This window comes from Tympanuchus pallidicinctus, unplaced genomic scaffold (genome assembly GCF_026119805.1).
Source record: "Tympanuchus pallidicinctus isolate F22 unplaced genomic scaffold, pur_lepc_1.0 scaffold27, whole genome shotgun sequence".
NCBI lineage: Eukaryota > Metazoa > Chordata > Aves > Galliformes > Phasianidae > Tympanuchus > Tympanuchus pallidicinctus.
In genome coordinates this window covers 1,389,458-1,417,085 of record NW_026294744.1, presented here as the reverse complement: position 1 = coordinate 1,417,085, position 27,628 = coordinate 1,389,458, and the positions used below count along the sequence as shown (strand labels likewise).

At 39.0% G+C, this 27,628-nt stretch overlaps 1 protein-coding gene across 4 annotated transcripts in view; it reads left to right on the top strand.

Annotated features, from left to right (window-relative positions):
- FAR2 (fatty acyl-CoA reductase 2) overlaps positions 1–27,628 on the top strand; it is a 135,799-nt gene that overhangs the window by 85,663 nt on the left and 22,508 nt on the right. For all 4 annotated transcript variants that reach the window (XM_052690541.1, XM_052690539.1, XM_052690540.1 and 1 more), the window contains 6 exons: positions 11,936–12,111; positions 14,798–14,977; positions 20,278–20,455; positions 21,061–21,105; positions 23,535–23,653; positions 26,027–26,094. In XM_052690541.1, coding sequence (XP_052546501.1) covers positions 11,936–12,111; positions 14,798–14,977; positions 20,278–20,455; positions 21,061–21,105; positions 23,535–23,653; positions 26,027–26,094 — 766 coding nt within the window. The remainder of the gene's footprint in view (positions 1–11,935; positions 12,112–14,797; positions 14,978–20,277; positions 20,456–21,060; positions 21,106–23,534; positions 23,654–26,026; positions 26,095–27,628) is intronic.

The window sequence follows — 27,628 nt, the reverse complement described above, 5'->3', positions numbered from 1 at the left end:
GTACTTTATAACTTCTCAGGTATAGAGGACATAGGCTAGCTGGTGGTAATCCCTGCTCAGACAGATGGGTAGATGTTTGCATACAAACAACAGTTTGTTCAATAACTAGCAGAAAATGTTGCTCATTCTGGTGACACATGGGCAAGTGACTCGTTACACCTGAAGCATAATTAGTGCAGCTACTTGCTTTTCTCCCATGTGTCAGCCTAAAATTATTTTAAATCTAATTCTAGAAGCCAGTGGCAGGATATGCAGAAAACGTGAATGGCATTTCAGCTTACATGAATTCTCCTCTTGGATCTCTATTGGTTGGGATGAGATCTGAAAATACACTTGCAGAGAAAACTAGCTTTTCTCTTTGTAGACATGTGGTATTCTTGTACTTCTGTGAGATGAAGATTGGATGTCATTGTGAAAGATGTCTTGAGTCACAGATCCTTTGACTAGAAACTTTTAACGGTATGGTTTTAGCTGGAACAACTGTTAAGAGTGCCAAAAATAGTAAGTCAGGGTCAAGTGATGGTTAAGTTAATTACCCTCCAGCAGCTTCTAACAGCTAGAACCTGAGCTTGGCTTAGAGTCACTCTGTATGGCTTTCCTGACCCTCTTTAAAATGTGCGTGTTTTCTTCCTTACTAAAATATCTGAATCTTCTACCAAAAAAAAAAAAAAAAAAAAAAAAAGGGAGAGAGAGGGAGAGAAAGAAAATTCTATTGTTCCTACCTGACTGCAAAACCGAACTCCCATCTAAAAGAAAGGTCATAAGGAGTATGCAGCTAACTGTAGACCTGTCAACTTGTCCTTAATGCCAGGGAAGTTTATGGAATGGATCACCTTGAGTAAGTTCATACAGTATGTGTGGGGCAGCCAGGGATCAGGCCCAGCATGCATGGGTTCATGAAAGGCAGGTCCTGCTTAACCAACCCGATCTCCTTCTGTGTTCAAGTGCCTGGTAGATGAGGGAAAGGCAGTTAACATAGTCTACACAAACTTCAGCAAATTCTTTAACACTGTCTCCCATAAGATTGTCTTGGAGAAGCTGACAGCTTGTGGCTTGGACAGGTACGCTCTTTGCTGGATAAAGAATGGCTGGAGGTCTGCACTCGAAGAGTGGTGGTGAATGTTAGATCCAGCTGGAGACAGGTCACAAGTGGTGTGTCCCAGGGGTCACTGTTGTGGTCTATCCTGTTTAATATCTTTATTGATGACCTGGACAAGGGCATTGAATGCACCTTCACTAAGCTTGCAGATGACACCAAGTTGGGAGGATGGGTCAATGTTCATGGGGGAAAGACAGTCCTTCAGAAGGATCTGGACAGGCTGAATCACTGGCATGATGCCAGTGGGATGAAATTCAACAAGACAAGTGCCAGGTCCTGCTCTTGACCACAAAAATTCCAGGCAATGCTACAGGCTTGTGACAGAGTGGCTGGAAGACTGTGTTGAGGAAATAGACCTTTGGGGATGTTAGTCAGCGTTCAGCTGAACATGAGCCAGCAGCTTGTCCAGTGACCAAGAAGGCCAATGGCATCATGGCTTGTATCAGAAATAGTGTAGCCAGCAGGAGCAGGGATGTTATTGTCTCCCCATGCTCAATGCTGTTGAGGATGCACCTTGAGTACTGTGTTCTGAGTTTTGGCCTCTTCGCTGCAAGAAAGACACTGAGGTCCTGAATACATACAGAGAAAGGCATCAAAGCTGGTGAGGGGTCTGGGCACAAGTCTTGTGAAGAGCAACTGAGGGAACTGAGATTGTTTAGTCTAGAAGAGATCAGTCTCAGGGGAGACCTCATCTCTACAACTACCTGCAAGGTGGTTGTGTCAAGGTGGATGTTTGGCTCTTCTCCTGTGTAACTAGTAACAGGACTAGAGAGAAGGCCGTCAAGTTGCACCAGGAGACGTTCAGGCTGGATATTAGGAAAACTTTGTTTTCCGAAAGAGTGGTCAGTCACTGGAAGTGGCTGCCCAAGGAGGTTGTCGAGTCACCATCCCTGGAGGTGTTCATGAAACATGTAGATGTATACTAAGGGACATGGGTTAGTGGGGAAATATTAGTGATAGGTGTTTGGACTAGATGATCTTGGAGGTTTTTTCCAAACTTTGGTGATGCTATGACTCTGTGATTCATTCTCATCTTTTACTTAAACATGAAAAATCTTGCAGATCATGTGAAACATGAGCTGGCTTGTCTCTTGCCATCAGTGCTGTTGAAGCATTATAGTCAGGTGTACAATTGGGATTGCAAAAGAAAGGAAGAAAATTCTCACATGGTGTTGCTGAGCCATCTGCGGCAACACTCTGATCTTTGTACTGGGAAGTGAGTGGCTCTGACTCCTGAAAAGGGTGTTACTATTACATGCAGGCAGTAACTGGCCTTCCTAGCCACTCGTGTCTTTATTCTGAAGTAAGAGAACACCTTCTGCTTTATGAGACCCCAGATACTGGAAAAAGGAGTACATGTGTCAAAAGTCTGGTATGGACTTCATAGGCTAAATTTGCCTTTTCTTTATGTCAGGATAATTTGTTACAGTTATTTATATCCATTCCAGGAAGAGGTGAATTTTAGCAGCATTTATTATGGACAAACCAAGCACGGTCAGAAGGAGGTCTCATATACAGAAACCAGTCCATATTTTATATAATGTGCTGAGGGGTTGGACTGAGAGTAAATTTCTGAGATGTGAATCCAGCTGTCAGGCTTGCATGTGTGATTCTGCTACCATTTCTGAGATATTTCCATGGAGTCTTCTGAGAATTGGCCATAATAAGAAATAATAGTAAGAAAGAAGGGAACAGACTCTCAGCAGGGTCTGTTGTGACAAGACAAGGGGAAATGGTTTCAAACTAAAACAGGGGAGATTTAGACTGAATCTGAGGAAAGTTTTTTATGATAAGGGTGATGAGGGACTGGAACAGATTGTCCAGGAAGGTAGTGGATTCCCCATCCCTGGAGACACTCAAGGTCAAGATTGATGGAACAACCTGATCTAGCTGGGAGGGTTGGACTAGATGACCTGTAAGGGTCCCTTCCAATTCAATTGATTCTATGATTCTATAATCAGAGTCATTAATTACATTGTATCTCTGCTACAAGTGCTAGTAGAGCCACTTGGCGTTGCAAGTAACTGAACACTATTTTGACAGATGGTTCCGTCTTCTTAAGGAAAGTTTTAATTCTTTAATCTGAACTTTCTTTGGATGGAAATTAAGAATTATTTGTAACTCTCTAATTTCTTGCTCGCTTGGAATAATAACACTACAGAAAATCATTTCATAATGGTTAAGCCATCATTTCATCATCTTTAAGAAAGTATCAACTATTTTCTTCTTCACTAGACTCTCTTTTTCACAATTGCATCCACTTCCTATGTGTTCCTGCTTTTAGTCTCATAAATTCGATTATCTTCTGGTCATCTCCCAAAAATGTTCCAGTCCTATTTTTAATTTTTTTTTGCTTACTATACGTATTGCATGTAATGTTTCTATGATGATGTTAAAATACTCACATGATTACACTTAAATGAACAGATTTGACCAGGGCTCTGAGCAACTTGATCTATCTGTAGGTGTCCCTGTTCATTATAAGGGAGTTGGACTAGATGGCTTTCATAGGTCCCTTCCAACCGAAATGATTTTATGATTTTAATGTTGTGTTCTTCATGGTGGCATCTCTCCTCTAGAAGAGGAAGGGAAGAGGTCAGAGATCTTAAGGAAGTGGACATAGAAGTGCAGGACATTCACCCTGTGTTGACACAACTGCTGCATTTGTGGGGTACATGATTACGGTTACATATCCCAACTCTCCCAGATTTACTTAGAGCATCTGTGCACTTGTCCTTGAAACCAGGTTCTGAATTGCATGCCAGTTTTATGTGTTAGTACAGGTTATGTGCTAGCTGTCTGAAATACATGTGGGGCAACCAATGTGATTGTCCTATTTAGGAACAGTGTTAGAGCAGAAGGAGGAGTACCTAGAGAGTCTAACTGAGATAAGGTTGCCTGGATGAGGGGATCACTCACTGTTTTTTTTGGCAGACGTCTGTTTTCGCTAAAAAGCAGCACCATGAACTGTGAGTGTCTGTGTCATCTGCTGTATGGAAACACCAGAAGGCAGAACCTAGGCCTGCTGTGAAGCTCAGCCAGTTCTAGTCATCAGATGACATGACCGTTTGTATAAACAACGACTGCTGTGCAGAGTACAGCCTGTCAGCTGATTGCATTGTGCTAGGTCAGCTGTTTCACAGCTGGCTGAAGATTTCATCATGCTGCATTTAGTCTCTTTTTCATATCACTCACTTCTCTGGAACTTAACGGCTGAGTGACTTCCCTGTTGCCAGGACTGCAGCTCACTCATTTGTAAGGCTTTACGGCATCATCTTATCTTCTTTGTGATCTTTTGAGCCAAGTATACCTGGTCAGCCAGATGTGTATTTGTCTATACCTGTAACTGACCTGGTTCTCCCCACAATTCTTCATGTGTAAGGGAGTTGTGTCTGAGAGTATTCTTTGCAGCTGCTGGCTACGTGTGATCCTTACTTCTCCAAAAGCCTGCACCACACCAGTGACATGACTATACGGGTGAATTCTATATATTCATAGGAGAGGTACATCAGAATTCCACATCTCTGTACATCTGTTTCAGAATCATAGAATCATAGAATTGCTCAGGTTGGAAAAGACCTTAAAGATCATCGAGTCCAACTACAACCTAACCATACTACCCTAACTAACACCCCTCTGCTAAATCGTGTCCTTGAGCACCACATCCAAATTGTTTTTAAACACATCCAGAGATGGTGACTCAACCACCTCCCTGGGGACCCTACTCCAGTGCTTAACAACCCTTTCTGTAAAGAAGTTTTTCCTAATATCCAACCTAAACTTACCCTGGCGCAACTTGAGGCCATTTTCCCTCATCCTGTCACCTGTCACCAGTGAGAAGAGACCAACCCCACTCTCACTGCAGTCACCTTTGAGATACTTGAAGAGAGCAATAAGGTCTCCCCTCAGCCTTGTTCTGTCTAGCTCTTAGATACACCCATCTCCATAGACTTTTAAAAATCAACTTGATCTTAGGTATTTTGAAATGTTACAATGTCATCTCTCCAAGAAGTAGGCATCTGTGTTTGGCACAGCCTTTGCTCCTGGCTGTTTGGTCTTTGGGGACCAACAAACACTCCTGAAGTTTCATGGTGCCCAAGTAAATCTGGCAGTGAAACTTCAAAGATCTGTAATTTAGTCAGTAGGTAAGGAAAAGCAGATTAACATCCTGTATCTTTATAACTTTTACCTATTAATGCTTTCAAGTACATACATCAATTCTCTGTGTAACTGGTTGTGAATTATACGTGGCGGAAACTGAGAAGGGGAAATGGATGAGACTCAAGACACAGCCACACGCTCTTGTCATCCTTTGATATCTGACTCTCCTTGCACCTTTCTTCTCATATCACTGGGTCATAGCTACTATGGAGGAGGAATGAGAAGGAAAACAGTTCTGGAAAATGTGTGGGAAGAACTGTATTAAACTGATCCTGTAGGAAAAGCTTGAAGTGTTACAATTCTCCTTCTCCGTGCTTAATTCTTTCCCGATGTAAAATGTCAAACATGCCATCAGATTCTGACAGTGATACTTATCTACTTATTCAGGGGTACAAGAAATGTCTACAGTGAATTTTAAAAAGATCCATATTCTCTGTGACTTGTCCACCCACCTACATGGTGGTACTATAGTCTACAGACATGTCTGTCAAGTCCCTAATAGTCCTGTCTACCATGCCTGTCTTGGAAAGAGCTAGTTACAGATTTGCTGACGTAATCTGAATATTTATACTGGAAAAAAGCCTACTTTGTCAGCAGCCAGTTTTCAAGGTAATTGGCCATTTAAAAATGCAAACACATCCTAAATAGTTGGCTATCACATTAACCTTAGCTGAGCTATATTCATATTTACTGTCTGTAAAGTTTTTGTTAATGTTGTCTTTATCTTTAAATAATCAGCTTTTGTGTACTAGTTGGTCATGAATGCTGTATTTCCACTACATGAGCTCTTCTCAGGGGAAAATAATAACTCTAGATTGAAGCATAAGGCTTTTGATTTCTTATAATGAGGAGCACCTTGCTGTATACTTTCTAACTGATTAGATGAATTATGATTTACTTGCCTTGAGAAGAACCATATTTAGAAGCAACTTCCTGAGGCAGAGAGTGTGCAAGGGAAAAAAAGGGGCTATCCTGATTAATGCTACTTGAGCTGGATTTTCACACATTTCTTGACTGAACAATCCTTGTGCTTACTGCTAGAAATGTACCAGGCTAAAAATTAATTGCAAGCTAATTACTCTATGTCAGGAAACAACTATGTTATTTCTCAGATTTGCTGCTGTGGCAATTCTAAAAGTAGCCATGTACATTCAAGAACCTGTTGGAGGACTTTCATCAGAGGCAAGCCGGGATGTATTTGATAAGCTGTTTTGTCAGACCGAAAGTGCACAAATTAGGCTTCTGAATAGCTATTTTCATGCCCTTGCTACCTTCAGGTGGTTATATTCGTGCTGGTCACTCATGTCCATTTAAGATGCTACTACTGAAATCAGAGAAGAATTTCTGCACTAGAGTGTTAATCTATGTACATGAGATGCTTCAAAAGTAATATCTTCTATTTTATTATGTTAGCTCACGACATCAGAGGTGGATGTTGGTGGTATGTGGTTGAATCTTGCTGCCAGTATTTTGTTAAATTTTGTTGCTGTGTGATGAATGGCAGCAGTGAGGCAGTCTGACAAAATGGTGTCTGCCATAGAAGTGCGTATGAAGCAAAGGTGTGTCATTGAATTTCTCCATGCAGAAAAATGGCATCCATTGATATTAATTGATGGTTGCTGAACATCTGTGGAGACTACACAGTGGATGTTGGCACAGTGAGAGACAGTGAATGGTATGTATGTTTCAACAGTGGCAACAGTGACAAGAAAGACAAGCCACATTCCAGAAAGCCACATGCAGAAGTCACAATAAGAAACGAAGAGCATCTCGATCTGCTTGTCCACAGGAATCAACAGATTACAACCAGGAAACTGTGTACAAATCTGAATATTGGTTTCAGCTTTGGAAATGATGGTGGCAGTGTTGGAATATGACAAAAATTGCACCAGCTGGGTGCCACAAATGCGCATACGAGCAGAAAGAACATCATCTGCATGTTTGTCGGGACCTATTGAATCAACACGAGGCAGAAGGTTACAATTGCCTAAATTGTATCATTACCAGTGACAAGACATCATGTTACCACTATGAACTGGAGTTAGTATAGCAGTCCATGGAGTGGAAACGTGAATTTTCCATCAAGGAAGAAGTTTAAGATAAAGCCCTCAGTGGGCACAGTGATGTGCACTGCCTTTGGTATAGGAAAGAGTTGATCCTTCTGGATATCCTGGAACCTGGACAAATTGTGAACTTTGACCACTACGTCATGACACTGACTAAGTGGAAGGTTCGAATTTCCAGAATCAGACAAAAGAAGAAAGCAACCCTTCTCTTGTAACATGATAACACCAGGACCATCCTACTACACCCACTGTGTAGCCCAGATTTGGCACCTCCTGACTTCCATCTGTTCAGGCCAGTGAAATATGGACTGCATGAGCAACATTTTCCTAGCAATACCACCATCATAGCAGCTGTGAATCACTGGGCCACTTCACTGAAGTAATCTCATGAGTGTAGCATGCAGACCCTTATTCATTGGTGCCAAAAATGCAAAAATATATTTCCTTTTACAGAAGTAATTAATACTTATATTCTCCTGAATTATGCTAAGCAATCCCTTCTATTTCTCTGTCTGAGAAGATGGAAGCTTTCTGCTTTGTTTTACTTCTTGTTGTCTGTTATTGTTTTTAATTGATCTCTTTCAACCTTAATCCTCTCAGCAATACCTCATATCTATGATGCAGTTTATGGAATTGCCTAATTTTCCTCCATTTTAAGTGTTCTCATACTGTAATGCCGTAAAATCTGCATATTATCATGCAAATTAACAAGTTCTGGTAATCCTTTTAGAGAAGGCTGGTATTCTGTTAAACGCTTGGCCCCACTATTCACCATATTGCATTGATCTTTCTCAGGAAAATAAGAAAAAGGGAGAAGAAAAAATAAAAACACTGACATCTGGTTAATATACTGTAATTTGAATGCCTCAAAATTTTTTCATGTTGTGGGAGAAAAGAGAAAGTAACCTTTCTAGGCCATTTTTTAAATCTTTATGCTTTCTGGGTCAGCCACCTTCAGTTAGTTAGACACCTGACCTTGATCCTGCCAGTGAGCAAGCATGAACTTGGCCTTTAATAGGCTCCTAAAAGAGCTGTTAATGCCAACAGGTGTTCTCAGAGTAAGGCATCTTGAGTAGGTTGATGGAGAGCAGTAGCTGATCTTCAGCACTGTTGGGTCACAGCATATGTATTCAAAGCTTTGGAAGATTCATCTTTCACATCGGAAGAGAGCTCAGGAAAGCGTTAGCATTACCGAGCAAATAGGAGTACTGTTTTCTCTCCTGCATGTGTTCCTTAATGAAATGCCATGCTGCATAGTGCCTGCTGCAGAAAGTTGGCCTTTCTTAATTCTTCCTTGCTGAAGACTGTGATGCCCCACTAAAAGGAGAACTACCATGGCTTCTTTAAAAAGTTGTCATAAGACACTGGTTTTTACCAAACTTATATAATTGTTTTTCTCAAATTACTTTGTCTTCACTGAAAATGTCTCCTAAGGAAGAAGCTAAGCCCTTGGCATTTTACATTGTTTGACTGTTCTTTTATCTTTCAGCTGTGCTCCTTCCAAAGATGTGCAGTTTATCCTTTCTTGGGAGGTTTTTGTGGTATTAAGAAATCCTGAATGAAAGAATGGGCAGAAATCACTTTCAACCATAAATTCTTTAATTTAAGGGCAGAGAGAATTACAGATGCCAAAGCTTAAATGGGCAGAAGTGGGGAAAGAGAGACTCGTCAAAAACGTTCATATAATATTGAGATTAATTCTGGAAGTGTTGTTTTCACAACAAGAGGTTGACAGTGTAAATTGAAATCAGATATTACTTTCATAAATGGGAACTGCCTAACTGTATAACTATAAAATAAGAAAAAATCAGCAAATTCCAGAGTGAAATTCTCCTCTGCTAATAGCAGCACAAACACTCTGCAGAACCTGAGTCCTTTTTTTGAGGATTAAAGTGAAAATAGCAGCTGTCTTTCTGCAGTGATTTATTTATTCCCTTTCATCCAAGGCTGCGGTGTCGCCATTGGAATGTGTTAGAATACTCAGGAAGGCAGAATGCAGTATTACTGATTTTGCTCCACTTACTTAAACCTGGACATAGACGATCAAACATTTTTTCCTCACTATAATTGTCGCAGTTTCTGCATTATTTCTGACTTGGGTAGAATTTTCACACAAACCCATCAGTGCAGTATACCAGCCTACTTCTATCCCTGAAGTCTATCTTGGATGGACAGACAGCTTCCAAAAAGGAAAGACAGAACAATGCTAAGGCCTTATGAAGTTATTAGGGATTTATTGTACATTGTCTTTGTGAATTAATGAGAATTTAGAGATTATTTTATTGCTAAACTGTAGAATCAGCATTATCTTTATATTAGACATTCCTTGAGCTACAGGAGGAAGCATAGAATAAGCTGCATTTGTCTCGTCCTTAAATCTTCTTGCACTTTCCTGTGAAGTACTGACAAGTCTGAAACCTTCAGATTTCATAAAAGAGGCAATAGACTTTGATTAAACAGCTGCTCCTGTTTAATGAACTGAATGTTCTTGTGATCCAGAAGGTTTCCAAAGGGTGTGCTGATTTGTGAGCTTCCATTTAGAAAATGACTTACTCCTCTAGTGGAATTCAGTGAATCATTGGAGGGAGTGAAACTCTATAGTTTTTGAGTAATGTGTAGTAGTAGACAACACCTAACAGAATGCTCAGAAATGGAAGAGGGTATTACCTGCAAGCAGAAGAGATGGGTTTAGGCAGAATATATCAGTCTGAATTTGAATCAAGTTGGCCCTGCAGAAATACTCGTCTGTTTATATACACTATGACTGAAATAGAGGAAGGGCTGATATATTCTTTCTTTACCTTTGCATTATTTTTACCAGAGTAAAACAGGTACTTAGTAATTCTTACTGAGAGGAGTTTTTTACTCTCTTCGCAATAGAACAAACAAACAAGCAATTGTTCTTAAAATTCTTAAAAGATAACTTCGGTCTTACATCTTCTGAGAACTCTTCCATAGGCACTGGAGAGATCAAAGTTAAGACAATCTCCAGGAAAACGAGACAGTAATAGTAAAGAGATATGCAAACTCAATATTACTAGTGAGTAAGTTATGCAGCAGAGGAAACAACCAAATAAATCAGAGCTACTGAAAAGTCAGCTGGTCCATCTTCTTACCCTGAAACAGACCTAGCTATTTCCTGCCTTTACTGGCAGTGCTTATCTTGGCAGTTCATAAATAAAAAAGCGGTATCCCACAGCTTCCACCAGTGATTTGTCCCAGCACTTAATCATTTCTGTCTGTGGGCTGATTACCTTTGAAATGTGGTTATCCTTTGAAAACTAGACTCTATATATAGAGTCAGATTCCACTCACTCTCTATTCTTGTTATTCTTTCTGCCCTTGTTGTTGTTGGCTCTCTGCCCCCAAAATGGAGGTCTTAACTGTTACTATTATTTCAGTTGTAGTTGTGCAAAGAAAATGATGCTAGCTGGAAACACAAAACCTTTAGAACAGACACTTATAGTTTTGCTCAATTCAAAATTCAATGATTTTTTCAAATTGTACTGTAACAAATCCACATAATCCTTTGAAATTCAAGATTCTACACCTTTGCCTTTGAGGTTAACCAAATAAAAGGTCACGAAGCAGAACTTGTAGTAGCTGCCTGTTTTCAGGTATCAAGCAGAACCTCACCCAGAACCTTATCAGTGACTCAGAGCTAATTATTAAAGTGTAATTAATTGACAAAGTAAAAATGGGAACTGAGGAAATTGCCATTTTTACACAGGTGCTTTTCATGTGATAACAGTACTGGTTTCCTATTCCTTTCAGAAAGGCTGTTCATAGTTATCTTGCAGGGTACCTGCTCTCTTGGATCAATGCTAATTTTGGACCACTCATCCAGCAGACAGTGTATGAAAATGTAGGAATCTTTTTACTGAATGGAATGTATAGTCTTGTCATTCTGCAAAAGACTGGAAAGAAAATGAGCGTTTGAAAGAGCTAATGAAACAGTCATTAAAAAAAATGACTTGTAAGGCCAGCTAGCTGCACATTTGTCCAGTCATGCAACTTGAGCAGTAAGGTTTCTCACTGTTCCCTTTTTTGCATATCAAGGAGAACTCCCATGGTACTTATTTTAATGAATGAAGAGTGCAAATTGGAAAATGGCATTTAAGGAAGAGGATGAGCTGGAGCATGATCTTCTATTCTCAAGCTGTCTGTAGAGCAATGAAGAAAATGTACGGAACAAATAGTTTATAGGCTTCCCAACTCCAAATTTTGCCCTCCTCCTCCTTAGCTTCCTTTGTGGTTTGTGGTTGCCCCTGAGGTCAAATAAAAACTGGTTGCAAGGAGATGTGGAGATACAGAAATTTCAGTGGCTGCCCGAAGAAATGAGTGGTTTAGATAAGATTCATTCATCTCTTCAAGGCACTGCATTCCCTCCTGCAATTTTTTGTTTGTTTGTTTGCTTTCCTGTGAAGTTTTTCCTTGGAAGGAAACATATGAATTAACTATTTTGTCATCTTGCTTGTATGTTGTCTCTGAAAGAATGGGGAGGGGGAATTCTCTTTCATGTCAATATCATTGCCTGACATAATCAGACTGGCTGCTAATCAAAGTGATTTCAATAGCCTAATTCTGTACATTATCTCTGTGCTTCAAGGTCTTTGACAGGGTTCGAGAAGATTGCCCTAATTTCCATGAGAAGATTAAGCCTATTAATGCTGAACTCACTCAGCCCAAGTTGGCCATCAGTGCTGAAGATGAGGAGGAGCTTCTGACCCGGGTCAATATTGTCTTCCACTGTGCAGCAACAGTACGCTTTGATGAACCCCTGAAGTATGTTCTGCTTTCTGTGTTTGCTAATCATTATTCAGAATGCACAGTGGTTCATATTACAGTATTCAGTACATCTCTTGAATAGCTGCAATAATCTTTGTTTAGATTTTCATGCAGCATGTAGTCCTGCACTTATCGTACATTTCCTAAATGCTCTAAAAATGTCATGTACGTGTGTACTTCAGAAGTGAAGTAACTTGGCAGATTTCCATGGGAACAGAAGGAAATATGACAAGCTTGGATTGTAAAATAGTAAGAGAGTAAATAATGACCTAAAATGTGTAGAGAAAAGTGTTTTAGAACAAAAGGGAAATGTTTTGGCAGAACTAGCTGGAGACAGCTTGAAACGAAATTGTGTTATGTGTATCTCTAAAGCTAGTTAGTGTTAATGGCCTTTATTTGTCAATGAATAACTGAAGAGGGAAATAAGATTATGTTTAACAAAATAGCCTTTCACAAGATTTAAAATACCCAATATTCAGAGTAATTAACTGTTCAAAATAGATACACAATTTCTGAAACAGCTCCCTTGGGACAGCCTTTTCAGAGAAGGCTTTCCATTTAAAAAGAAAAAGTAAGCATAATAAATGGGATATGTAAGTGCTTCTGTGCAAATAATTTAGATCAGCAAGCTGAAGTGGCTGATTTGGATTGCCAGATCTTCCCAGTTTCATGAAAAATCCTAGAGCCATGAGAATAGAAAACACAATTATTGATATTCTATCTTCATTTGCTCCTTTGCAGGCTAAATAGATAGTCACCCTGTCCACCATAAGTAGCTGCTTTTTGCAACTAATTAGAGAATCCAACAGAAAGGAAGCAATTCCATTTATAAAAGCATCTCAAGCTGTAACAAGCAAAGCACTATTCTGCATTAATATCCATAAATGTTCTTGAATTGATAGAGGAATGATTATACTACAAAAATGCACCACAGTGACATATAACATCAAAGAGAAACTACAACTTTTAATAAGGGAGATAGCTAGAAGGAAATTAAAAGAAAAAGCTTAAATAGTCCTCTGCTTCGAGGCAGTGTAGAGGCTATATGAAGACTGATTGTATCTGATCTGTCAAAATCTCCATATGAAGACAAGCAAAATTCACTATGATTAAATGACAAAATGTTTGAAGATGTTAGACGGAAATGAGCCTTGTGTGAATGAGAATTCTAGCAAGTTCGATGTGATACAAAGGCAGTGTTATCAAGATACTAGAAAAGATGTGACTAAATGAATTATTGGCATCAATATGGAGGAATTAGGGAATTCTCCAGATGCAGTTATTGAGGGCAGAAATCTGAGAAACTGTTATATTTAAATATTAGTAGATGCAGTTTTAATATAAATTGAAAAAAAAACCTATAAAAATAAAAAAACTAAAGAGCCACAGATAATATTCCCATACAAGGATAAAGGAACTCTTTCCCGTTAGGAATTCATGCTGACTCTGCACTTGGAGTGCAATTGTATTCATCCCATCTTAGAAAGATTACAGTGCAATAGAAATGTACATGAAAAAGCAACTTTAATGTGAAAGGAAACTAAAGTAGAAATATTCTAATATTCTACAAAAGAGACAAGTGACGAGAAAATAGAAATCTATACAAAATACTATCACTTAATAGCACCATGTTATTAAAATTGGTATCTCTGGGTTGAGATACTGTGATCCAAACATAAATCATACCCTTAGCTTCTGCCTTCATTCATCTGGACTATTTACAGTTTCACTTCAGTGACTGTATAATTAGTTTCTTTAGCATACCCTTTGCTGGACAACATTATACATAGTCTCTTATGTTTGTTGTGTTGAAACCTTCTAATTCAGGGCTGAACAGATTGCAAATTCCTTAGCCTTTTCCATTCTGTATGGGAAAGTGCAACAAAGTTGAGTGTTTTCTCACTGAGATGTAGCAAGTATGCAGTGTGGATCCTTCAAGGTCAGACTTGTTAGCCAGGATGCTTTCTGTCTTCTTTTTTAATCAATCTTTTCCCCATTCCTTGAGAATTTGTTATCTCTCAGTGTGGCCTCTTTCAGTATCAACCTGTATTTCTGGGCTCAAGGGCTCTTTGCTGAACCTTTGCATGTGTCTGGTTTAGCAGTGGCCACCTAAGGAGAAAGCTGAGTGCAGACCAAAGAAATTACAGCAACTCAGTGGTCTTGTATATTGGAAATATTTGTTCCAAGAGAAGGTGGCAAGTAGTATGTCAGATTTAGACATGTTACTGAAATGTTACCTGTGAACCTTCAAACTGAGTAAAAATATTTCAGTTGCATCCTGTGCCTAGATCAGTGGATCTCTCTGAAGGTTATTTTAGATGTTGCTGTTTGATACTTTCAACTCCTTTCAGTGCAGTGGGAGCATATGCTACATACAAACTGGTAAAACCATAAAGAAACCTAGGCCAGCCCTCAGAGGTGATAAAGAATGTGACTGGAGTTTAAGTAAACAACTTTGAGAACAAATAAAACCACATTGTGAATGAAAAGATCAGCATTGTGACCAGCAGCTGTCAAGCTACATCACCATTTATAATGATTTTGTTTGAACACATTCTAGTCAAATGTGCTGTTACCTGTGACCCCTTCCCGTATTTGTTTTTTATTTGTCAGGAAGAAGGGTTTGGATTTGATAAATTCTTCCCAGTGAAATGCATTTTGTTTCTTTTCCTGCCCTCTTTAGACATGCCTTGCAACTGAATGCAATGGGCACACAGAGGCTTCTAGAACTGGCCCAGCAGATGCAGAAGCTGGAAGCTTTCATCCACATCTCCACTGCCTATGCAAACTGTGTGCGGAAGTGCATAGATGAAATCATCTACCCACCTCCAGCTGAACCCAAGAAGCTTTTTGATTTAGTAGAGTAAGTAGAAACAACTCATTTGGCTGAGCTTACCAATACTTTCCCAAATACAAAAGAATTATAAAGCAACATAAAACATACTTGATAAGTCTGTCATTTCAGTTACTCCTACATTTTTTCACACACCATTTCTAAAAAGACATAGTGATTTCATTAGAGTCCAGTGCTAAATTATACATGAGTGCATTGCTACCAGGAATGAAGTTGTGCTGCTGCTTTCTGCAGTACTCAGCCCTGTTGCTAGCTTAGTGAGATCTGAAAGTTTCTGTATACCTTATAATCACTTTTTTCTCTCTCCAGATTCTCAGCACTGTTTCTACGTAGTACAAAAATTCTGCTATGCTAAGCTGGAGCAATACAGATATTAGTCAGAAATAGGTTGTTACAGATATTAGTCAGAAATAGGTTGTTTTAGAAACAATTTGGAAATGTTGCCAAGAGATACAGACCCCCCAAGGGCTGCAGCCAAGCCTGCTGAGTTCACCCTGTAAGGGCTACTTTCCTCAGAATAACTCTCTTCAAATAAGCTGCTAGACCATCCACAGAAGCAGGACTGTTCTCTGTTGAGAACCACAGTTCAATCACAGTGAATATTTAGGAATTTGATGAAACAACAAAAAGGCATGTTTAATTTCATTTGCCAAAATGAAGACTGATTACTAAAAATAACGAAATGTGCTGATAAAAGTCCCAGGAAGCCTTATCTTTAAAGTTTTCGTACAGATGTAACTTTGTTTTCATTTATTTAACAGTGTTATTCCATCTGTGTGACATAAGCAACTAACCTATGAACTACCAACCCAGAGAGCTGGTATAAATTCTTTCTTCTTGATTCTTGCCAAAAGAAATAATTTCACAAAGTGCTACTCCACAAAACTTAGTAAAAATCAGTGTTTTCTTTTTCAGTTCTTCCAGTAACGCTGGTCTTGGATGTGTTTACTTCCAGTTAATAGTTGTCATTTATCAGAGCACGATAAATATGTAAGAAATGCCTTATTACATTAGTGTTGGACTGCCTGGCCCACTACATTGCCCTCAACAGTGGCAAAGCTTTCAAGGTAACTGCACAGGCCTGGGCACAGTGATGGATTCCCCTTGTAGTCTCCCAGAAACCAGAACCAATGAATCACAGAATCATAGAATGACTTGGGTTGTAAGGGACTTCAAGGATCATCAGGTTCCAATCCCTCCAGCACATTCCCCTTTGTCCTATTAGTATCTACCCATGTAAAAAGCTGATTTTCTTCCTGTTTATAATCTCCCTTTAAATACTGGAAGGCTATAATGAGGTGTGCCTGGAGCCTTCTCTCCTCCAGACTGAACAAACCCAGCTTCTTCAGCCTGTCTTCCTGGAACAGGTGCTCCAGCCTTCTGATGATCTTTCTGGTACTTCTGGATCCTCTCCAAAAACCTGGAATCTTTCCTTGTGTTGGGGACTGCAGACCTAGATGCAGCACTCCAGATGGGGACTCATGAGGGCAGAGTAGAGAGGGACAATCACCTCCATTGCGCTTCTGGCACCCCTCTTCTGGTGCAGTCCAGGATACCATTGGTCTTCTGTGCAGCAAGCTCATTGTAATCTGATGTAACACTCCTCATTGCAAGAAGGGTGTTGCATCCTATTATTTTTAATTCCATTTTTGAATTCATTAATTTTTTTAATCCCTTTTTGAAATTTCTTGTACTCTGCTTCTGCAACTCCTCTATGGTAATAAGTTCTCAAATTCTACTAACTACAGCGTGAAGATGAGCTTTCTTTTATCTGTTTCAAAGTGCCATCCTCATGGTTTCATTTCATGTCCTGAAGTTATAGCACAGGAGTATATGCAGCATTTGCCCTATTCAGGGCTAACGTGGAACTCTCAGCTGTGCTCCCAAGAGCTCTTGCTGAGTGGTGGCTGCCAGCCCTGAGTTCAGCAACCTCTAAGAACAGTTTAGCCTGCTTTTCCCTAAATACATTACCTTACATTTATCTGCAGCGAAGCTCAGCAGCAACTTTTTGCCTGGTGACTCGGTTTTATAATGTCCAATGGAGTTCATCACTGTCAATATTATATATCACTGCTCCTAAAAGCTTACCACCACTTGTGACTTCAGAAACAATTAGTGTTGATGGCTCAGATAAAAAGACTCCAGCAAAGCATTCTGAACATTAATCTTTAACATGTAGAATTGCCTAGCTAACCCAGAGGTTGCTACTTCAGCTGCTTCAGATAAGATAGTAAGAATTAATTTATTGTAGTTTGTATACACAGCAAAGAGAAAGATATTTTAAAGACGGGTTGAGTGACAGAGGTTGGGGTCTCAAATAAGTTCTTCAATGTGTTTTTCTTTGTAGTATGTTTGGTTGTTGTTTCTTAGTCATGTTATAAGAGACTTTTTTTCCTTGCTTTTTGCTTGGATTTTTGGTTTGTTTTACAGTTTTTCCTGAGTTTTTACTCCAGAAGTTAACCACCTTCTGGTACTTCTACTGAGATAAAATTCACAGCATGCCCTCAGCTAGAATAGTATCTGTTTCTTTACAGTGTTTGCAGGTGCAAGTATAATGGCTCAGTGTGAAGACAATCACAGCCCTCAAAGGCGTTGAATTAAGGTGGCCCTGAAAATAACTGCCTTCAGGGTAATTGGTTTAGAAATTGAAAATCAAAGGCAATGTGTGAGGGAGATGCATGGAGGAGCAGGAAGCAGAAGCTCCCTGGGATGTTAGGAGGTAAAATAAGGAAGAGAAGGGCAGTACAGAACAAGTGCTGTGCAGTGTGAATTTTTAGCTCATTGAGAAAGTTCAAGTAGAAGAGAATGCAGCAGAAACTGTGATCCCACAACTGGACTAAGTTCAGTGTTATTTTTGGCCATATAATTGGTATCTACTTATGATTCTGTATTCAGGTGAAATCCATGTAGAATTCCAACTGTTACTTTTTCTTTTCTTTTGCTGCTGTTATATCCCTGCTTTCTTATATTTTTATACTTTACCTGCATGTAAAACTTCAGGCTTAATCTGAGCAAATCAGAAATCATTCTTCTAAGTGCTGTCAGGCCATTAGGGGAAACATACAATCTGACACATTAAGCAAAGTTTGCCTTAATCTGAAGCTGACGGAAATCAGCTTTGAAGGGTATGCTGAGGTAAGGAACACAGCACACAGTGAAGTGTGGGCTGAAGTAAAACTGTTATTATTATTGTATTGCAGAAAATTTAGGTCTGTCACCACTTACAAGAGAGTGTCATATTAACGGAAAGGGATTAACACAGTAAACTATGTTTTCCTATGATAGAGTTATTTAGCGCATGTTTGTGGTGGAAGAAGAGGCTACTTATTTTTTTATCAGCATTTCTTTTTTCTATGGAGCCATTGCAGCAGTGAGCAAAAGCAGTTGCTTTATGATTTAGAATTTTAGATTCTTCAAAGTAGGTCACTGAAGGACTGAAAACAGTTTGCCTTGCTGAACTGTCAGCTCAGCGCGTCTGTGATTGCAATGCTGGCAGATCAAATCACCTGGTAGGACAGTGCTCTTGGGGCACACATAAGCATGCTCCTAGTGGTGAACACTTAAAGTAATGCAGAAGCTTGTCTGGAAGGATGAGGGAAAGGAGAAATTGCTTCTTCTACACCTGTTTTTGCTTTCTGAGGACTCCTAATCTGTATGTCTTGTTTTAAATTTGTGTATGTATTTATACAAAAACAAAAAAACAACCTCATATTCAGCTCTATCTGAGCTCCTGACTCATTCTAGTCTTCCTGCAGGCACTGCAGAAATAGATTTCTCCTTTTGGAAGACAATTAATTAATTGCTTGACAGATTTAGACAATGTCAGTTTAGCTGTGGCCCTGAAGAGGCTGTGATTGTCTAAACAGGCTTTGTAAATTGAGCCAGTATTGTGTGCTACTTATAGCCCCATAGTTTAGTTCAGTTTAGTTTAACTTTTCTTGTGCTCAATTTTTCTGCCTTATTTCTGAGACATGCTAATAATGGTTTCAAAGGAAAATATTTGTGCATGCAGAGGTTGGTGTTTTTTTCAGTTGTATAAGTTTGATTTCTAGATGCTAAAAATGACAAATTATTTTTAACTAGTTCTAAAACTTAAAGACTGACTGAAATCAACCCTTCTTTGGACACTGTTTGACAGTTACAATGATTCAGTGTTTTCTCACACAAAAATCTTGTTGCAGTATAGTAAGCTGTATATAGTCAGAGTCATCTGAAAAGCACTATGCCATGATCAGGTATTTGCACATCCAAGTTGATGTGATCAAGTAATTTGCCAGGCACGACAATCTTCACCTCTTTACCGTCTGAAATTCAAGATAAGGAGGGGTGAAATGAGGATCTGCAGACAACAGTATCCTTGCAATGCCCCTGTGAAAAGTACATGCAGTTAGTCTGAACTGTAAGTCCATTGACTTAATTACAAATTGGATTATGGGAGTTAATCTTTGATTCTGTGGTGCAGCATCAGACTGTTGAAAATCTGTCCTGGATTGGCAGCAGTGTGTGAGGGCTCTGGAAGTACAGCCAGTTCCTGTAATTCTGGCAGGACCGGGGAAGCACTGCTGGTGTGCCAGGAGGAAGCCTTTGTGTCTTAGATTCTCACTGCAGCACTGCAGTGGTAAGGGCCACATTTTTAAAGGTGCATGCATCACTACCTGAATACCTTACTAAGATTACTTGGTGGATGTCATGTTTGCTGGGTTTTTTTTTTTTTTTCTCTACTTTTTTCTATTAAAAGTAGCTAACACTGGCAATTTCCTAATTTTCTATGTGAACAAGCCAGTGGAAAACCAGTAGAAAAGAACATCTAACACTGTAAATCGTGCAAGTGGAATATTATTGCTGCAGTATGCAATTACAACTTTTGAAATCTTTTCAGTTTAGTAACTCAAGGTTACCAAGAATAGCCTGAATTATACATGGGTGTATATACAGAGTCTGCTGACTGAGCATGACTGTTATCTAGCCAGAGTACCAGACTGGAAGGCTCCATCAGACTAATTGTAGACCAGTTACAGCTAGAAAACAGACTGCAGAGAAACATAAAGCAAATGAGATTGCTTCGCAATGAAATAGCATAGACATCTGTAGCTCAGCTGAACATCCCAGCAGGATGTTCAACAGGATGATTTTGTACTTCCTAGACAAAAGTAACTTTATCCTACAGAGCTATTAAACTAAATCCAAATCTTGTCACTTCTTGCTTTGTGTTATATGGCTTTGACTTACTTATCCTTTGTTTCAGGAGAGGATTCCTGTCTTAACTGGTCTTTTCTTACCTGTGTATACATCCTTCTTATTTTTTATAGGTGGTTGGATGAATCTATCATTCAAGACATCACACCCAAGCTTCTTGGGGACTGGCCCAACACTTACACCTACACCAAAGCCTTGTCTGAATACCTAATTCAGCAAGAGAAAGGAAATTTGAACATCGCTATCATTAGGCCGTCCATCGTGGGAGCTAGTTGGCATGAGCCTTTTCCAGTAAGCATTAATCCACAGCAATTCCCTACTGAGAATACTTTAATGCAGCTGCATACACTCTGCCAGTATCCTCTTGAGAAACAAGTGTTCCAGTTTAAGGAAAGCATGTGAGAGAGGTAGGGGACCTATGCTGAAGTAAAACAGCAAGTGTTTAACATCTCTGGAAATACTTTTGTCTATGAGTGGAAGGAACATATTTAAAACAAAGAGATGGTATCCTTTCCTTCTTTAGAAATCAGTTGAAGTAATCGGATTGGTCTCAAAGGCATCTGTGTTATTGGATACGCAACATGCTGACGGTTTTTATTAAGTATGACAGCACCAAGACACTGTAGTGCTTTAAAGCCAGAGTTTCTTTCTGTAGCTGAGTTACTTTAGGAAAGGAGTGGTTTCTAAAAACATGGTTTGGTTGTGTTGTTGATGGGTAGATAGTATGAGGTATCATGCAAAGCATATTTTCATTCTGGTTAGCTTCCTGACAACTGTCCCAGATGGGTTGGTAGCTCTCAACTGTTTTCTCATTCCTTCTCAATTTAAACCTTAGCACTATAGCCCTTTCAGCATTCTGAAACCTGTATAAGCAACCTATCATCCTTTCTTTGCAGGGTTGGATTGACAGCTTCAATGGGACAAGTGGAATATTTGTTGCGGTATGTTTAGTTACTGTTTAATGTTCTCTTAAAGTGGGGTTAGCTACTAAAGACACTCTAAAGCCCCATTGCGAAACTGTGTGCAAAAAAGATTATAGAAACTTCCTGAATTTGGTTGAAAGAGATCATGCTCCTGCCATGAATCCACATGCCCATGGCACATAACATCTAAGCTGTACTCAGAAAAGGACATTTTGAAAGAGTATGCATGTTGCAGTGTGAACTGTAGTTTTCAGGGTTTTAGAAAATTTTGTGAGGAGTGGCATAAAATGCATCCCTGAAAATAGGTGTAATTCACAAGTGGCAGAGATTGAATCATGTAACGGAATCTCAATTTCCTGACTTTCCATCTCACTAAAGAGGGAAAAAGTCAGCAAGCACTAATAGAAATCAAGCTGATCTGATAAAGAAATTCCAAGCTTTCCAATGTTGGAAGTAATTTACAACATTAAAGTTAAACTCTCTACTATATACACAATATACTAAACATCCAATTCATTTATGTGTATATAATCATCATATGCTGCTCTGAATATAGATGTTTGCAGCACATCCATCAAAATTATTGGTTTTGAATCCCGACCTCGGAAAGATTTTTAGTCTGCCTATTAAAATGGGATAATTGATCACACAGTGTTCTCTAGTGGGCATATATTCACAGCAGCTGAAAATTTACAGCAGGGCTTGACTGGCTGCTTTGGGTCTTTTTAATTGCTTGCAATTTCCCTTGAAAAGACAGCAGTAGGAACAACAACAACAAAAGTACAATCATAGTCGTGTTGCACGTTAAGGTTTTAATGTCTAATCATAACTGTGGTTCAGGTTAGTACAGCAGAAGTTAACTGCACACCATGGGTTTGAGGAGTGTGTTTGGAATCATGTGGGAAAGCTTGCATGGTTGCGTGTATCTCTGCCAGCTGCACCAACAGTAAGATGCAACAGCTCAGGAGCCTTAACTCATGAAGATCGAATCAGTGTCATAAGCAGTGTCCTACTTGCAAGCTGTGAAATAAAACAAACCCATCTAATTGTATAAAGGAAGAAAAAGAGAACAAAATAAACCACATAAACACCTCCCAAACAGGGGATGTGATGGACCCTTTTACAGTGCAGTCAAAAATGACATGATTTACAAGGTAATATCAGGTCTTAAATGTTTTTTCATCACACCTTTCTTTTCATTTAGATTTCAGGTGACTGTTTTGCACAACCAGGCACTTCCTATTTAGTTTTAGTAGTAAAACTTGATCTTTCAGAGCTGGAGAACTATTTCATGATTGAATGGAAAAGGAAATTTTCAGGTTCCATGGTGAAACCTAACTTGCAAGAGTTATGTTGGGAAAAAAAAAAAAAAAAAGAATTGCTATAAAATTTCCTCTGCCCTGATTTTTATAAATGTTCTTGGGTCTTTGGTGTATATCATCTGTCCTTTTACCTGTGTATCTCCCTCAAATTAACACTGAACTAAATTGTTAGAGGTTTTTTTACTTCTTTTCTTCAGTTGTGCTCTTATCCTCATAGCTTATTTCAGGAGGTTTTCAGTTTCTACATCAAACTGAATCACATTTTATTTCCCCTGTACTAGATAAATGCAACCTTTGCTTTCCTGTTGAGATTTCTTTTTTAAATTGCTTTGTTCCATGTTTTGTCATTTCGTCACAAATTTTCTTTATTTACAAATTGTCCTGTTTGATTAAGGCTGCCACATTTCCATCTGTTCCTTTGAGTCTCTCCCAGCCATGTCTCTCCTGTGGAACCTCCAAAAACTAATTGGTCATTAGGGAAACTCCTTTATAAGCATTCAGTTTAAAAATATGTACTTTGGGGAGCTAGCCCCTGACAACTGCACTCCTAGCAAAAGCAGAGATCTTACAGTTCTTGCCTTCTCTTTTGTATTTTCATATTAATTTCCTGAGTTTCCTTTTAAACTGGAAAGCTTCAGGGCATGGGCCACGTCTTACCTGTGTATTTGTCTGTAACAGGCAGAGCTTTGGAAAAGAGTAAAGTATGAATATATCCAAAGGAAAGCAGTAAACTTTTAAAAATGGTTATCAGCTTCATTTCCAAAGCAACTACTATCTTTAAAAGACATTCAGACCTCTGTCTGCCTGGTTCATTTAAGAAAATGGAACTTTTTTAGTGGAAATTTTATTTCAGTATATTCAATTTTACATTGAGTGCATTCCTTTTACATTGAGTTAACTAAAAGTCATTGATTTTCTCATTGTGTGCAGCACATGTCATCATGCTTCAGGCTTTCTGTGAAAATACTGAACAGTGAGATGCACATGAGATCCATGTTTAACAGAAACCAGCCAGCTTCTGTAGCAGGTGCTTGAAAAATGTTAAAGTTAAGGTCTGCCCATGCTCTAAACCAATGAAATCTTGCAGTAGCTTACTGTCAGTGACTGCTTTTCTTTGTCCCACAGGCAGGAAAGGGCATTCTAAGGACCGTCATTGCTAACAACGAAGCGGTGGCTGATATGATTCCAGTTGACGTTGTCATCAACCTCACCCTTGCGGCTGGGTGGTACACTGCTGTGCACAGGTGGGAAGGCACTCCTGTTTCTGCCAGGCTGGAGCATATATTGCTTGGCTCTGGACTTTAAAGAGAACCTAAAGAGAAACTAACTGAAAGCCTGCGTAAGAGCCATGTTGGCTCACTATCTGATTCACATTTCCTTGCCCACAGCTGGCAAGAATGAGGAGCAGAGTGGAAGTACTTAAGGCAGATTTCAGTGTTAGGCAACCTCTCAATCTGCAGGCCATACTTGTTTCTCAGTAAAATGTAAGCTCCTTTGACAGGTCTCTCCTGGAAGTTACTTTTATGAAGTTTAGAATTTGTACTGCAATATCTTAGTAGCTTTTTTTTTTGTCTCCTCATGCAGCTATATTGAGTTGCTTTTCAGTTGGCTTCTAGAGTTTTCTTGGTAAAAATGCTCTGTATATTTTCATTGAAAAATACTGCTCAAATATATTGTAAGCTCATACGATAGGGAAGATGATATAAAATCCCTATTCTTTGCTTCATCGAGAAGGGTATATGTAAATTACACTAAGGTGTTAAGATCTACACACATGCCCATTAAAGCCTCCAGATTGAGGGTTACATCCTATCCAAAAAGCTGAAGAAGAAGAAAAGCATATGCTGTTGAAAAGTTTATCAGCACCATAGACATCCTGGGTCTGGCTATAGTCAGAGAAATGCCATTATTTGTAACAGTTTATTGGCAAAAGACACATGTTTTTTAATTTTGATCCTGTGCAAGTATTTGTTAGGCTAAATGTGCAGTTGCAGAACTTGATTTAAAGCTTTGTCTTGCTGGGCAAGACCCCAAGGTTAGTAAGCTGTAAGACAAAACATAATACACTGAGCCTTCTGTAAATTTGTTTTCACTGAGTTTCACATGTAAATGCTGTCATGAAGGATAGTGTGTATGGCTTTAATTTTCTTAAATCATCTAATAGAATTAGAAAGTGAGTGTACTTCAGGGCAGATGACATTCATTACTAGCAGAAATTAGATTCTGAATCTTAGCAGAGAATTGCAATCTGCACTACATAGTGTAGAAACCCTACAGAACTCTACACTTGACCAACAACACTCACTCAGCTGGAGTGTGGAGAATGGAAAAACATCAAAAGATAGATCCTCTTTACTGGATGCTGGAAAGATGCAAAAGTTTTCTTTATTCATCTTTAATGAGCCTGTACCCACTGGTGTAAGTGAACGTCTGTGCTTTTGCATCAGCACAGTTTGTATGAGACTGTTGTGTGGCTCAGCACTAGCTGCATTTTTGTATGGTCTCATGTTATGGATTTAGTCATGCACAAGTTGTGAATATTGAGTTCTGCAATCCAGAAGTGCACAGAAAGACCATCTTATGTTTAAGACATCATTGCATTTCTGCTTAGTAATTCAAAGTTATAGTCCATAATTTCAGAGCTCAACATATCTGCTAGTCTTAATCATCCCTAGAAGTCTACTATATTTCAAGTAGTATTGAACAATTAAATGACATGATTTCAAAGCGTTAATTAAAATATATATATAAATCTGCTCAGTAGCCAAATGCAGTTGTCAAATTTTAATGTGTGAGATTTCCTGTTTCAGGAGTTCTGTCTCCTGGTATCTTCATTCATGGAAGTTTTGAAAAGAGTTTCCACATAAGCAGCACATCCAGGCTATGAGCACCACAGATAACCTAGAAAGAATGAGTTGCTGAGTCCTATTCAAGGCCACATCTCACCTCTTTTAGCATATTGGCTGCAGCTGCTAATGTGGAGTAAAAAACTGCTATATTCATAGTGTTTCTTGCACCATTGGCAAAGCAGATTTAGATTAAAAAATCCGTTTGACTAATCCTTGACCTATATCAAAGCAAGACATAAAACTCCACGATCTGTGCTTAGTTCCACACAAAAAAAAACAGGAAAGCTTTATTTGGTACTAAAATGAAAATGTTGCTGAAATTGATTGACTTTTAATCATCACCTTGGCAAATAGAGTTCAAAGCAGTACAGATCATATGTATTAAGTAAACTATTGGAAAATATAGTTTGTCACTGATGTTGGCTTGGGCTAACATTCAGTATTCTAAAAAAAACTTAAAAAATCTTACAGTTGTTAGTTTGCATGTTTTCCTTATTGTTTTGTTTTTGCTAAGTGATCAGCTATGGCTGATTCATCTTAAGACTCATCTGTCTTTAACAGCTTCATTTGCTCTCCAGTATTTGAATGAATCTTTTTAAAGCTTCACAACTTATACTGTATTTTCATAGTTATGAAAAATTACCTCCTCTGCATTTTTTTAATGAGCTAATATTATTGTTTCTTGGGCTGTTAGTGTTCATGCTCCATTAATAAATCTTTGGGTGCTTTTTTTCACATGTGAAAATAATATTTCTTTCTCTTTTCCAGACCAAAAAACATGTTGGTGTACAACTGTACAACAGGCGGAATCAATCCTTTCTTCTGGGGAGAAATGGGTAAGATCTATTTAAAACCAGAATTATGTCAACTATCAAAAGCATTACTTGGCCAAGTTTTGAAAACGTGCTTTCCTACATTTAAGTAACGTTCAAATTCTGTCATTCAAACTGTATGTGAGAGGCCCAACTGTAGTTAGCAAGGGTCCCAGGAGCAAAAGTTCCCAGTGATGAGCATTCAGCTCAGGAAAGCATTTATTTGTTTTTCACTGTGAGCATAATCACATAGCAGCCCCACAAAGTACATGCTTTGCTGAACTGAGATATTAACATGATGGAAAAGTGAATAGAGAATCAGTCCCTTGGTTCTAGAAGAAACAACTCTACATATTATAAGTGGTAATTTTCCTTTTCTGATTGCTGGGGGTTGTTGGATTTGAGATGGTTTTTAGAGGGTTTTTTTTTTTTTTTGTGCTTTGAAATCACATGGGGAACCTTGAGATCTAATCTTACATCCTTATAAAGGAAGCTCTAACCTTCAGAAATCATAAGACAAGAATATTGAGACGGTAGCCTTTCCTCTTCACTCTGTGCAGAATAGTTTAAATAGATATCGTTATAGATACCTGAGAAGGGAAACCTCAAAATGATAAATATGCCTTTTGATAGTAAATGTTGCCAGTGAAAGAATTCAAATGATTTTCATGGCTCTTCTTCAAGTGGATGTGCTTCTGAGGCAGGTGTGAAAGATAGGAAGACACATTGTAACACCTTTTCAGTGGTAAACTGACACACAAACTAAGTAACAGAATTTGGCCTAGCTGCATACTGCGAAATACTATGTATAATTAATACACCAATAGAGAGATGTATAGGGCCTGATTTGCCTCTATTATACCATCATTCACTTCTTTGCACTTAAAATACAGTGATATTTCTCTCAGCCTTTGCTTTCCATTATTTAACAGGCAAACTTTAAGTCAGCAGGGAAATGGACCATAACTACATTTTCAGAATAAGACAAGTATGAAAGCATTACTACTGTCCTGCTATGAGATTTGATCAAGTGGTCTGCCAGCAAAGATGTCCAGAGTTGACTGTGCTCTGTGAAAATTCCAGGTTCCTGACCGTTTTTTTAATTTTAGATGTAATGCTGTGGTTTGTCACAGTCTGAGAAGACAGGAGAAGCTTCACAGATTGTTAGAAAATGCAGTGTCAATTGTTTACGGCCTGGTTCAGCAAGGTTCCGTGACTAGCAGGGCAGAGGGACCCACAGATCCACACCTCTGGAAAAGGGGAAAAGGGAAGAAGGATAGAGACATGTGCCTTTCTTTGGGTAAGGGTACACCTGTCCAGGCCATGGGCAGCCAGTTTTCCCAGGAGATTACTGTGAGAGACCGTGTCAGAGGCTTTGCTGAAGTCTAGGTAGACTACGTCAACAGCCTTTTCCTTGTCTACCAGTCTGGTCACCCAGTCGTAGAAGGAGACGAGGTTGGTCAAGCACAACCTGCCTTTCATGAACCCGTGCTTGGCTGGGCCTGATTCCCTGGACACCCCCCCTGCGCTATGTGATCTCACCCAAGATGATTTGCTC